Consider the following 12,619-nt stretch of genomic DNA (forward strand, 5'->3'; position numbering starts at 1 on the left):
TCCCAGATGTAAACTTCCTAGAGCCTTGTCAATATATCTTTTTGTAAAACTGTCTACCCTGGTGTAAGTGTGATCAGGAATGGTTTTTCTTTGTTGTTGGGTTTTGTTTATGTTGGGGGGGGGGGGGGGGTATGACTACATAATTTTGGGAGGCCATTACTGTTACCAAATTGTTCATAATTTCTAAATAATGCGCCTCCACCAGAAGTTCTTATGACTCTGCTGAGGTGAGTTTGTAAGGTAGGTGTCTAACCAAGGTGGAAAAAATGAGCCAGTGGAGGTGCTATGTTTTCAGTGACTTTTGAAAGAGCTTTTTCAGCAGTCTTTACAATCAGGGGGTGATGGACAACTGATTTCTATTGCTAAATTTAATTTCACTCTCTTATTTCAACCCTCAGGGTTACCATTGTTTTTCCAACCAGACATTTCAATTTTTCTCTCTATTGATGATGCCCCCTTATTATCTTTAAATTTCATAAGTGCTTTCCTATTGCTTGTGCTATCGTGGTTAATGAAAATACTACATACAATGAGACCCAAGACTGACAGTATCTATAAAAGGTTTGTAACTTCAGAGCTTTCAGTTCTGCCATTGTGATCTCCCCACTAGCCAGCTCCCAATAGATATTTCCTCTTTTATACTTATCCCATCTTTTAAATTGTAACTAAAATTTCCCAGCCTGCATCTTTTCATGCATATTGCATGTCCTTGTCCAGAAAAAAACCCTTAAATTGTTTGGTTTATATTATTAATTTTTATAAATTTACATATTTGTATATAAATTATTAAAATTATAAAATACACCTTTTGCCATATCTCAGTTTCCTCTTCTGTGACGTGTCATTAGTTGCTTCTCTGTCTGAAGGGATTTAAAAGCCGGTGTCTCAATTGAGCCTTGTACATGTCTCTATGTACAACAGTAGAATGGGCTTGCAGATATAATAGTATTAAGCTCTTTCCTGGAGGTAATGTTCTGACTGAAGCGTACTATGGCAAACAGACAAGGGGGTGCTTTGACCCAAAATAGTGGCTCAGACCTGTGCTCTCCAAGTTTAGAGAAGGTATCTGGGGATTTTTCATGTTCAACAGAATACACTGGCTTCCTGTTATCTGTCTTAGGGACTTACCTGACAGGTTTATGGAGTTTGAAGGGATCCTAAGCTTCCTTCCAGGGCAGAAGGAGAGAAAATAAGGATTAAAACTCACTGCAGTATAAGTTTCGTTTTGTTCCCTCTCCCTTTTTTTAAACTAAGCATACATCTGCATTTAGAGTTATCTGTACTCTGACACTAGGTAAATTTTGAAAGCTTTGTCTGGAATTCCTTATATTCTGCACGGAAGGGAAAAAAATAATTGTTAAACCCAGGCTAGCTGATGCTTTGTGACTTCATGTTTTTAATCTGAAAACATTTAGAGTGCAGTCAAAATGGGTTATTTGTTCTTATTTGGAGCTCCATCAAGTCATGGTAGGGATAAGGTATGAAAGTTAGTTCTCATGGAACCAAATGCAAGGTTAGCCTTATGCTCCTGTTATCTGAATAATTGAGCTCTGTTTTTTCTGGTGGTTTTTTGGTATTTTTAGGCTACAGGTTGGTCTATCCAGCTGGTTGAAGCAAATCAAGGAAGTAATGAAAACACAGTTGCTTTTTGCAATGCAGTGGAGAAGTAAGTAACAAAAAAAACTTTATGCAGCCAACTATGACATTTCACTTATTTATATTAATCAGATTGGTTATCCCAGTGTATTGCGTCTGGCTGAGATGGAGTTAATTTTCCCCATAGCAGCCCTCATGGTGCCGTGTTTTGTATTGGTAGCTAGAAAGGTGTTGATAACACACCAGTATTTTGGCTACTGCTGAGCAAGTGCTCACACAGCATCAAGGCTGTCTCTCCAACATTCTCCCCTCACCAGTAGGCTGGGGGTGGGCAGGATCTTGGGAGGGGACACAGCCAGGACAGCTGACCCAAACTGACCAAAGGGATATTCCATACCATATGACATCTGCTCAGCAATAACATCTAAGAGAAATGAGGACGAAGGGCGTCATTTGTTACTATGACATTTGTCTTCCTGGGCAACTGCTACGGTACTGAAGCCCTACTTCCTGGGAAGTAGCTGGACATTGCCTGCTGATGGGGAATAGAGAATAAATCTTTGATTTTCCTTTGCTTCTGCATGTGGCCTTTGCTTTGCTTTTGCTTTTATTAAACTGCCTTTATCTTGACCCGTGAGGTTTTTTGTCCATCTTATTTTCTTCCCTTCCCCCATCCTGCTGAGGAGGGTAGTGACAGAGCGGCTTGGTGGGCACCTGGCATCCAACCAGTGTCAACCCACCACACCCTGCATTCCTGAACAGTACCATAATTCCAGTATCTACTTAAATATGGAAATGCTTCTAATTTTGGTTTAAAGATTAAAATCCACAAAGAAATGTTAATACAAAAAATATTTTCTCCCTTAGCTGTTCCCTTTATCAGTGGTAAGTACATTTAACTCTTCAGTGGTTTAGGTTTATAGTGTGTGAAACTTAAGATCCATTTTCTGCCATTGTCTTGGACAATATTAGTGCCTGTGTAGCTCGGAGCAGGAAAAAAGAATTGGAGGAACTGACTGACTGAGAACAGAATTAGTACATACTGTCATGATGAAAAGTGAGACTTAGCAAGCGACAAAACCTCCTTTAATTATTGTTTACCGTTACAGTTAATAGCATGGCTTAATGGGATAGAACTTTTTTTACTTTCTTAATCTTCTTCAGATAAAGAAATTGTTCTGAAATCCAAGAGTGCTAAGAAATACAAGTTTTTAGACCATCTGTGCAGATTCATTTTCCTTCATAGATATTCACTGATCACACTATCAAGTTGTTAGCATAAATGCATGCTCTTTCCCCCAGGAAAGTAGTTGGAAAATGGAATGCTGTTTGGTTTTTTTATTCAATTAGACTTTAATGAATTGACTGTATTCAAGGTCAACCAAGCCTGCTCCTCTTAAAAGAAAAAAAACAACAAAACCCAAATGCTAAAAACAGCAGTTTGATGTTGCCCCAAAATTAACAGTGAATATATTATATATTCATACAGTGTGGATGGTCAGCTTCAAAACATACTCATTCACATACAGCTCAGTCGTCTTTTCTTCCACAGTTCATCAGTCTGGACCCCAACCCAATTCTACTAACATCAGATGCATGAAGGTACATTCCACATGTCAGGTTTTCCTCTCACATATTGAAATCTTGTAATGTCCAGACATTCTACATTTAACTTTGCGCTCTGATTATAGGAAAAGCTGTCTATTGATTTTTTTTTTTTTTTTTTTTTGGTGGTGAATAAATGAGTTTATTTACAGGGCTAAAAAGATTAATAGAATTAAGCCATTCCTGTTTTGCATTAATTTGTTTAGTGTGCATCACTAGCAAATACTCTTAAAAAGAAAATAAAAACAACTTTTGGTTTTCTTCAATCAAATAAATGGGAAAGCATTCGTAGGACAAAATGTCACAGCAAACAAAAGACCAAAAAATGTCATAAATTTGCAAATAACTAACATATTCAGTCTTGCCAAATGAGCATCCTTCCAGTCCCCAAAGAATCTCAATAACTGGCAGTTTTATACATCAGAGGCAAGTTGTGTAATTCAAACTCTGACATGCAGATTTGCACCTTAAGCATGTAGCTCAAATAGAAACCAATCATGTTTTTCTTTAGGTAATATTTGTACAGGTAGCAATTATAATTGAAACATTTCATTGTAAAGCAGTTTTCAAAATCCCTTTATCAGGTTACTTCTACAATTATGGACATAGCTATAGTGGATGTTCATCCATGGGTGGCTTCAGAATATATCCTAAAGTAAGCTTGATACCAAAAGATGCCAAGCTGATAGTCTCAGGGTTCAATGCTGCAAAATGCAGAGTTCCTCCACGTCCTACTGACTTCAAGGATGTGCTCTGCACTGCAAAGAAATACACAGCATTATGAAATGCTGTGAAATAACAAATCCCTATACATGTTAGTACTTCCTGCCTACGCTGAGTTGTTGCAGCACAGAAAGCAAGCAGCACAAGATTTTCCTCATGTAATACTTGTGTAGTACTTCATTTATGCCTTGGAAGACCTAACCTTTCAAAATTTTGCGATTGGCATGTTTCACTCACCTGCTCAGCCCCGAAGCCCTTTAATCACTTGAAAACAATAGATGGCCATAAATGAGCAACACTTTCTGGAACTGAATGCATTTTTATCTGAAAAGCATAAAAAGCAAATTTCTGTCCCCACATTATCCTAAAATATAGATAGTGTGAGGGTAGGGAAGGAGATGAGGTCTGCTTAGTTTCGAAATGACTGCCAGTAAGTTGAGGAGGGGCTTCATGCCCCATGTGTGTACATAGCCCATTAATCTGATGCTGAAGAAAGGGTAGTGAAGCTTCCAGTCTTACTCAGTCCTTGGCCTTACAGAAACAGGTTACAAGAGTGAATTTGGTGTTAGGGGAAAGCTTTATGTGTACCTTGATTACAAAGAAAATAGACTGACATCAACTACATAGGTCGCCAAAGTAGCCTCTGTAGTATAATGATTTTTTACTATGAGTATACATCTATCTCATATTGGAGGTATCGTCGAGCCTCATTTCCTCCTACCCCACTGAAACATCATGCCCCCTGGTTTTCATTAAAAGAAATGGGCTGCTTCATTGGATTATTAATTTTGGAAGCCTGTTTTTTGGGTTTTTTTCCTTCCCATGCTATAGAAATACATGGCATAAAAGAGTAGCCCATACTGTTGTTTAAAAGACTTGGGCAGCAGCCCTGAAACAGGAGGTAATGTAGTAATGAAGAACTTTATGTGAGAGAACTGTGGCTCAAAATACACTTTAATCAGAGACAGTATAAAGCACTGCTAACTCAGAAGCTACAGAATGCTGCTTAAACTAACAAACAAAAAAGAATGCAATATGCTTGGTACAGGATGTTTGAGTTTAGCTACTAAGATATTCAGGCCAATTAGTGAAATTTAAAGCTTCAGCTAGTATTATATGTACCCTTACCTGCAGCTGTAAAGTGTATTTCCTTAAAAAGCAAGTTTAATCTCAGATGACAGACATAATACCTGTGACCAGTGTTCATTAGGAAATGGTACCTCAGGAAGAATTAGTTTCTGCAGATCTTTGGTAATTGGAAGGAGGAGGGGCAACATATTTTATAGGTAATGGTATATCAGAGGGACTCAATGACTGTAACAGTTGTTGCTCTCTGCAGACATTTGCATAAATAGTCATGGTTTTAGTAATGAGGATTTCAGATTGGATTCTAGAGCACCGTGAAAATAGGGACTTCTTAAGATTTTGCATAGAAAGCATGCTCCTGTATTCATTTTGACCAGCTATCCTAGTCACAGCTGTCTGTGCACATGCTCTTGGTTAGTTTTAAGTTAAAACTGTTATTTAAGCACTTATTTGAGCACTCTCATTTCTACCATGCTTGGTGTACACTGAAGTCTGTGTTTAAACTCCTTTTGGCTTCACTGAGGTCAAGCTGAGCAGTGATTCTGTGAAGTTCATGAAGATTCTACTGATTTTCCTATTGAGTAAAAGATGTAGTTATATGCACACTACCTGATATGTAGGTATCGCACTAATATATGAAACAAGGATTGAGGTGCTACTATTTTCCCCTCAGTTTGCACAATATTTTATTCCAAACAGCTCTCTATGTACTATTATTGTAGGTATCTTGTAGCATTTTTGTTCTGTTCTTGTAAGAGAGTTGAAATGCATGCCTATTTAGACATAATTTCATCACATGTTCTTTTCAGAATAAGAAAAGCCTATCCTGCTTTTGACTTGAAGACAAACACCGGGAAAATCTGGAGTGTCACAACAAGGTACCCAGACCATATCCTTGGTGAATCAAAATTCAGAATCAGTGTTTGGACAGATTCTTCACTATATCCTCTGCTTATTACACAGCATGGTAAGCGATTGAGGAGCCCACATCATTCCACAATTCAGTTCCATGCAGAAGATAACAAAACGCATTTGTTATCTGGAAAGATACTTGGAGAGCAAGCCTTACATGAGTCTTGAGTGCATGCTTTGTCAAAATTGCTCAGTATATTTGCTATAAAATTAAAATCACATTAAATACCAAACTTTGCTAATGTATAGATCTCTACTTTCTTTAATCACAATTGGGACCAATTCTGGCAGTCTCAAATAGGCTATCACTCAGACTTTGATCTAGAAGGAATTTAAGCTTGTGCCTAATTCGAAGTGTAGGGGTAGTCCCGATATAGTCGTGGAACTTTTCATAGCCTTGACTCCGTTACTGAATCCAAGACTTAAGAGTCCGCAGTTCCTAAGACTCTTCTCCACCCAAGGTTATGTACAGGTCGGGGAAAGTACATGTCGGTCATAAAATGAAAGGAGAAATTCCAACTGCATGGATACAAAAGGGCAGTAATTAAGAATTGGAATAGTTTGCCCACAGAAGTTGTGGAGTCTCCATCCTTGGAGGTTTTTAAAGTCTTACAGGACAAAAACCTGAACAAGCTGTTCTAAATTCAATGTTGATCCTCCTTTGGGGAGGAGGCTGGATTAGATGGACCTGCTGAGGTCCTTCCCAACCTAAATTATTCTGTCACTAGTGACTGTGGGAAGCTGCCACTGCTCCTGTGCATCCTGTATCTGTGGTGAATGGGAGAATCTTTGATTCCAGCTCTGGTAATTTTTACTTCTTAAGCCACATATACAAAAATGAAATAAATTAGATCTTCTTCTCCCTGTCTTCCTGTGCTGCTTCATTAAGTGATACTCTTTTTTTTTTTTAATGAATCATTTCTTCAGTTGTCGAGGAATTATTTAGCTGTAACAGGCTGAGTATTAGTTTGTTTGACAGGTTGAAAACTGAAAATCCAAAGCTCTAAGAATATCAGTTAACATATATATACATATATATATATATAAATCTTCATAAATAAGGTAGCCAAGGCTTACACATTTATTCATATCAGTTTGGTTGCTTCATTTGGGAGCTTCTGCATAGTTATTGGAAAGCCTGGAGAAGTAGTAGGTTGTACCATCTTTAACCAATACTTTGTGGATGCCATGAAGCAAAGGGCCAAAGGTCCTGGGACACTTGGACTAGATGGTAGTATTTCCAGCACTTCTGTCAGCTAGGCAAGAGATCTACATTGAAGTTCCCTGTAATGGAAAAGTCTTAACTACTGGCAAATGTTTTGTCATATAGCATCATTCACCCTACAGATTGTTCGATTTTCAGTCTGCTTAACTTCATTTACAAAAAAGCTTTAGAACGCAAAGCTAAAACTGAAGGGGATATAAGAAACAGTCCCTATCCTAAACTTGCTTACAGTCTGAGTAAACAGCAAGATATAGTTGAAGTGGGGGGAGGGAGTACACTTTTTTGCCTCATCGAATATAAATAATTGTTATGTCATGCAAAAACGTTTGGCAGAGTAAGGAAAGGAAAATGGGTCTACAAAGTGCAAATGAATAATACTAGCAAGTTTCAGAGTTTTTTCAATGAGTCACCTGAAACAAGTGCATGTTACAATTTTAATTCAAGATTCTGTGGCATTCTTCTTTTTCTGGTGTGTATAAATTTAGCAAACAGGCACAGCAGTTTATGTGTCAAACCAGCTATAAGGAGTTGCTTAAAACAGCGAGTTGTCGAAGGGCTAGATGTTTAAAACTAGTAAAACTGGTAGAAAATGTTCAATTGAAGTGGCTTTCTGAGCAAAAGAAAAATGGCTTTGCAAAGAAAACGAAATTTTCAGAAGGCGCTTCTGAATCCTTTTTTCTACCCCCCCCCCCAAGGAAAACCAAACCTTCATCCTAGCTACCTAACAAATTGCTAATTTCCTCTAAATGGACATAGATTCTGTGACTTGTAAAGCATTTGAAGCAAAATTAAAAAAAAAAAAAAATCAGGTGTGGCTTGATCTAATTCCTCTTGATGGAGCTAGTCTGCAGCAGTAGTTAGGCATTACAAAGAAATTCTTATTTTCTTTCCTCAAGTATCTAGACTGGAATTCTCTAGCAAGCTACTATTAATTTTTCTTGCTATCTTTATTTACAGCTGGCTGTATCACTCATGACTTAATTGTAGAGATCCTCCGTTGCACAAATCGATACCCAGTCCAGGAGGAATGCCTTCTAAGTGTTTGCGGGTCTGATGAATTCTTACAAAAGTAAGTATCTCATTACGAGACGGTATTGACTATGTGTTATGTAATAAAAGCTGTACATTTAATGTGCTCTGCTTACATGCCATGTAAACAGAACCATAGGGAGAGTTAGAGTATTATGTTCCAAACACTTAATGTATAGTTTCTGAAACTCCCAGAATACACAGTACTTATGTTCTACAGAGATGATAGTGTGCTCTAGTGCAAGGATTCAAATAAAATCCTGGCTCCTTTGTATAAGCTTTGTGCAGCCTTGAATAATTTGTTTTACTTCACTGCCCTTCTGGTCTTTCTCATCCGTAATACAAGGATGCTGCTACATCTAGTATCTCATAGGAGTGTTATAAGCATGAAGGGGTATGCATATCCTCAAAGGTGGAAATCACCAAAGAGAGGAGAAACAGTATTATACAGTTATATAGCAGGTGATTTTCCTTCATATCCAGTTGCAACAGTAGTAAAAGCAAATGAAGTCCGTGCTTTGGTGCTGACTGCAAGTTGGAAAAAACCACATTTTTCATACAAACAGGTCTTTCTGAATGTACATAGTCTACAAGTAAGGAAGTAAATGCTCTGATTTGCATTCATTTAGGTAAACTCTTGTGATGGCTGAAAGCACTACTGGACTCAGCTAGTTGTTTCTTGCCCCTGGCAGCTTAAATTCACCTGTCAGCAAAAGTGAGCAGATTTTGTGTTGAAGCAGCTAAAGTGCAGGCTGTAGGGACGGTGACTTTCAGCAGAAGGGGAGAAATTGGCAGTTCTCTGTGGTAACATGTTACGCTAGCACTGCAGGAATCACAGCTCATCTGCTAGAGACATAAAAAATGTTAGATAAAATAGTATACATCTATAATTGAAAGGGAAATTTTTAGAAGCAGTCATATTTGCAGTTTAGTGTAAAGATTACCTGTACTAGCCCAGAGCAAGTCAGCTTGATTAATGGAAGTAATGTAGTTGTGAGAGCGAGTGTCACACTGTGTAAATTAACTTTGTTCTATATCCCGCTTGGACACTTGTATACTTACACAGGTACACAGGTCAAATGTTCAGATGTTTATGATGAATTATGCTTTGCAACTAAAGATGGAGACTTCAACATTTCTAGGCCCACTCTTCACTTGTTTAAATCTCTGTGAAGCAGGAGCTGGTACAGCAGAGCGTTGCGTGAAGCATTACGATGCTAGAACTGCTGAGCAGAGAATCAGGTTGTACACAGATCTGTTAATTATGCAACAAGACCAGGGCATTTTTTTTATTTTCAAGACTCTCTTCTCATTTCAAACTAATTGCTAAAGAAAATGGAAATAATGAGTCATTGTATTGAGGCTGAGCTCAGTGCATTTCCACACAGTGTACAACACGTTCTAAACAGTTTTAGTTTAACTGTTGGGACGAATGCCTCAATAGTGGACTGTTTAAATTCCTGTACTTGCAGAATCTCTGCACGTCTCATTAGCAGTGAAACAAGGTCAATAATGTTCTCAGCTTTTTTGCCTTTGCTTCTTCACTGTCATGCAGAAAGCACTGAGCTGCACTTCTGGCCTCAGAAGCTTGTAATTCTATACCATGCCATAGTTTCGGCTCCCTTTCTTCTGCCTCCTCATCAGAGTGCTGTATCTGAGCTTTGAATCCTCAGACCATAATGATCCCTTGGGTAGCTTAACACGGCCTGAGGAGTTGCCTCAGGGTGAAATTTTTCCTATGTTTGGGTTATCTTTTAGTGCAAATTGCTTTCCTTGCAAAGTTGCTAACAGACTGATTTGATGTACTTGTGCAGAGCTCTTCCTCAGAAAAGTATTTGGAAATTGTTCAGGGATGAATTCCAGTAGAAGTTCCCCAAGTTATAAGACAGCAAAGGAATAAATACTCTGATGCTCCTGCCTTACTGTAATCCAGAAAAAAAACTAAAGTGAAGCCAAAACAGTGACATGATGAATTGTTCTCAGACCAGAGTGGTTTAGTGAACCAGACAACTTTGTGAAGTTCTGTCAGAAGCTTTCATTTACTGTTATACTGGACTGTATTAATGAGCACTTCACCCTACCTCCTGCAGAAGCACCTGAAAGACTTAATTTCTAGAATCTATTTAGCTTTGAATGAGATGGGGAAAAAATACTTGTGCCCTAATGACCATTACACTCAGCACCACAAGATTTCATCATCCATTATTTCCTTCCTATGGAGATATCCTTGAGCTCACATCCTATCTGACTCACAAGTAGAATATCAGATTTCAAATATCCAAGTTTAAAAACAAATCAGAAGGCTGCATATAGGCTGCAGGTCAGTCCATAACTAATAGGGCCATCTGTGAAATTCTGATTTGGAATCTCATTTTGTTTGTGGTCTTTCAGTTCATTTTGTTTACTGATCAGATATCCTGGCATTGCCTCAACCTGCAGGCTTTCTTTTTCTTCTTATGCTTCCTTTTCCCTCAAGTTTTTCTTACAGTGCCTGTAGAAGCTATCAGGATCCATTGCCACCTTGTCCCTGCCCCTTCTGTCATTGTAAGGTGTACATTAGTTACTTCCCCAGTTGATTTGCTGCAGTTCCTTTTTCAGATGTTCAGTGTAAGTGCATCTGGAGGCAGAACCCTGTCTGAAAGACAGAGACTCCTTGAAAGAAGGGAGGAGTAAACCCCATATTTGTCTCATCAGTTTTTACCACTGTTCACAGAAGTTTCTGATTTTCATATGTATCTATACACCCTCCTTCCTTGGGTTTCCCAGCTGTGGGTGTGCTCTCCACTCCCTTATACTTGTCCTGTTCACAATCATCTTTTATTTTCTGGAGGGACATCTGCTGTTTCTAAAAAATCTTTGCTGTATCCATCATCCAAACCTTCTACATCTACCTTTAAATCTTGCTCTCGCAGTTTCCTATCTTTCCTTAAATTTCAAATGGATGCCCCTAAAAATGATTTTATGGTGCCCTTCATGAAAGATGTTACATAAAAATAAATTAAATTGGGGTTAAGCAGCTTGTGTCAAATAACTCCTAGCTCTCAATGCCAGCAGCAAGCCAAACCCAACCCTTCTCATGTGACAGCAATGAATCAATCCTCCTTTTAGACTCCTTTTCCTTTATAACTACAGGCTACAAACTCCGGACATCCTGAAATGCCTAATAAAACAAAGCACATGAGTGTGTATAAGAATATGGGACACTTTTTTTTTTTAATTGATCTGTCTGCTAGCAAGAGGTTGCATTAATGCAGACCCAGCAAAGGAATGTAGGCTAAGGATATTTATAAACTTTATTTCTAAACATGCCTTTTTGCACAGTTATCTTACTGCTTTGCAGTTTAGCTAACATAGTGAGCAGGGTTATGGAATAGAAAAGTCTAAATGCTTATCATTTCTGCTCACATGCTTGCCTGTGACCTTATTGATGACATTTTTTGCCTTACTAATTCTATTCTCTGAGAATTGAGAGCTAAATAAGAATTGGTTTTCACTCAAATTGAAGTTTAAGCTATTAATTATACACTGGGCAGAGTTATATTCATGCAGATTGGGATCATAAGAAGCAAGCACCTTTTGGATGAATATGTTCTTTGTAAAAAATAAACTTCATTTTCTCTTGTCACTGCAGATTAAGTTTTTCATTCAGAGATGCTGCTCAGCTGAGTTCTTTCTCAAAAAAAAAAAAGTCTGATTGAACTGTGTTAGGATTTGGAGCTTATATCACATCAGAGAACCTTGCTGTGGGGAAGCAAAATCATCTAGTGGTGAGGGAGTCTCAAGTGACTGAGGAATTTTCCCTTTTTCTGCTTCTGATATATTGTGGGACCACAGGCAAATCACGTTGCTTTGACCAGTTCATTAACATGTCTCTTAAAGACAAGGATTGCCTTTTGCTTTATGTCTTTTGTCATTGCATTCTCATCAAACCTGTATTCTGCACTTAGTAATTCCAGCTAAAAACAGGGGGAAAACTGTTGAGTTAATAATGTTGTAGCGTTTTTATTTGTGTTTCCTTTGCAGAGCTCAGAGCACTGTAAACCAGTTACTATTAATCATGCTATCCTCCAAAGGGGGCTATAGTACTTTTATCTTAGTAGTACAGGTATAGTAGCAGATCTGCATAGTGTGTTGCAGCCTGAGGTATAGCTAAAAGGTAGTCTGTCAATCTATGGCAAAGCTACATCTCTGTTTCTTGTAGTTCACTTCTTATCTAGACCAGGCTTCTACATTATTTTATTGAGGCATTAATCCATTTTGTCTAGTCTCTTGTGTCACAATACCTGTCAAAACTTTTTTCTTTGTATTTGTGCAAATTAAATCCACTTATGAAGTCAACTGTATGAAGTCAGCTGTATGGACCGTACTTCTGACTGCAATGTTTCAGGCAGCATTGCTATGTCAATAAAGGATTTGATGATGTATTGTATTTTCCTGACACAG

At 38.1% G+C, this 12,619-nt stretch overlaps 1 protein-coding gene and 1 long non-coding RNA gene across 2 annotated transcripts in view; one reads left to right on the plus strand and one right to left on the minus strand.

Moving 5' to 3' along the window:
* PIK3C2G (phosphatidylinositol-4-phosphate 3-kinase catalytic subunit type 2 gamma) overlaps positions 1 to 12,619 on the plus strand; it is a 208,427-nt gene that overhangs the window by 8,419 nt on the left and 187,389 nt on the right. Inside the window, exons 4-6 of the mRNA XM_069807825.1 lie at positions 1,584 to 1,666; positions 5,820 to 5,977; positions 8,105 to 8,216. Of these exons, the coding sequence (XP_069663926.1) occupies positions 1,584 to 1,666; positions 5,820 to 5,977; positions 8,105 to 8,216 (353 nt within the window). The remainder of the gene's footprint in view (positions 1 to 1,583; positions 1,667 to 5,819; positions 5,978 to 8,104; positions 8,217 to 12,619) is intronic.
* The window catches only part of LOC138690091 (uncharacterized), a 62,520-nt gene continuing 53,342 nt past the window's right edge, over positions 3,442 to 12,619 (minus strand). Inside the window, exon 2 of the long non-coding RNA XR_011328893.1 lies at positions 3,442 to 3,959. This is a non-coding gene — a long non-coding RNA (uncharacterized lncRNA). The remainder of the gene's footprint in view (positions 3,960 to 12,619) is intronic.

Source organism: Haliaeetus albicilla, chromosome 19, assembly GCF_947461875.1.
Source record: "Haliaeetus albicilla chromosome 19, bHalAlb1.1, whole genome shotgun sequence".
Lineage (NCBI taxonomy): Eukaryota > Metazoa > Chordata > Aves > Accipitriformes > Accipitridae > Haliaeetus > Haliaeetus albicilla.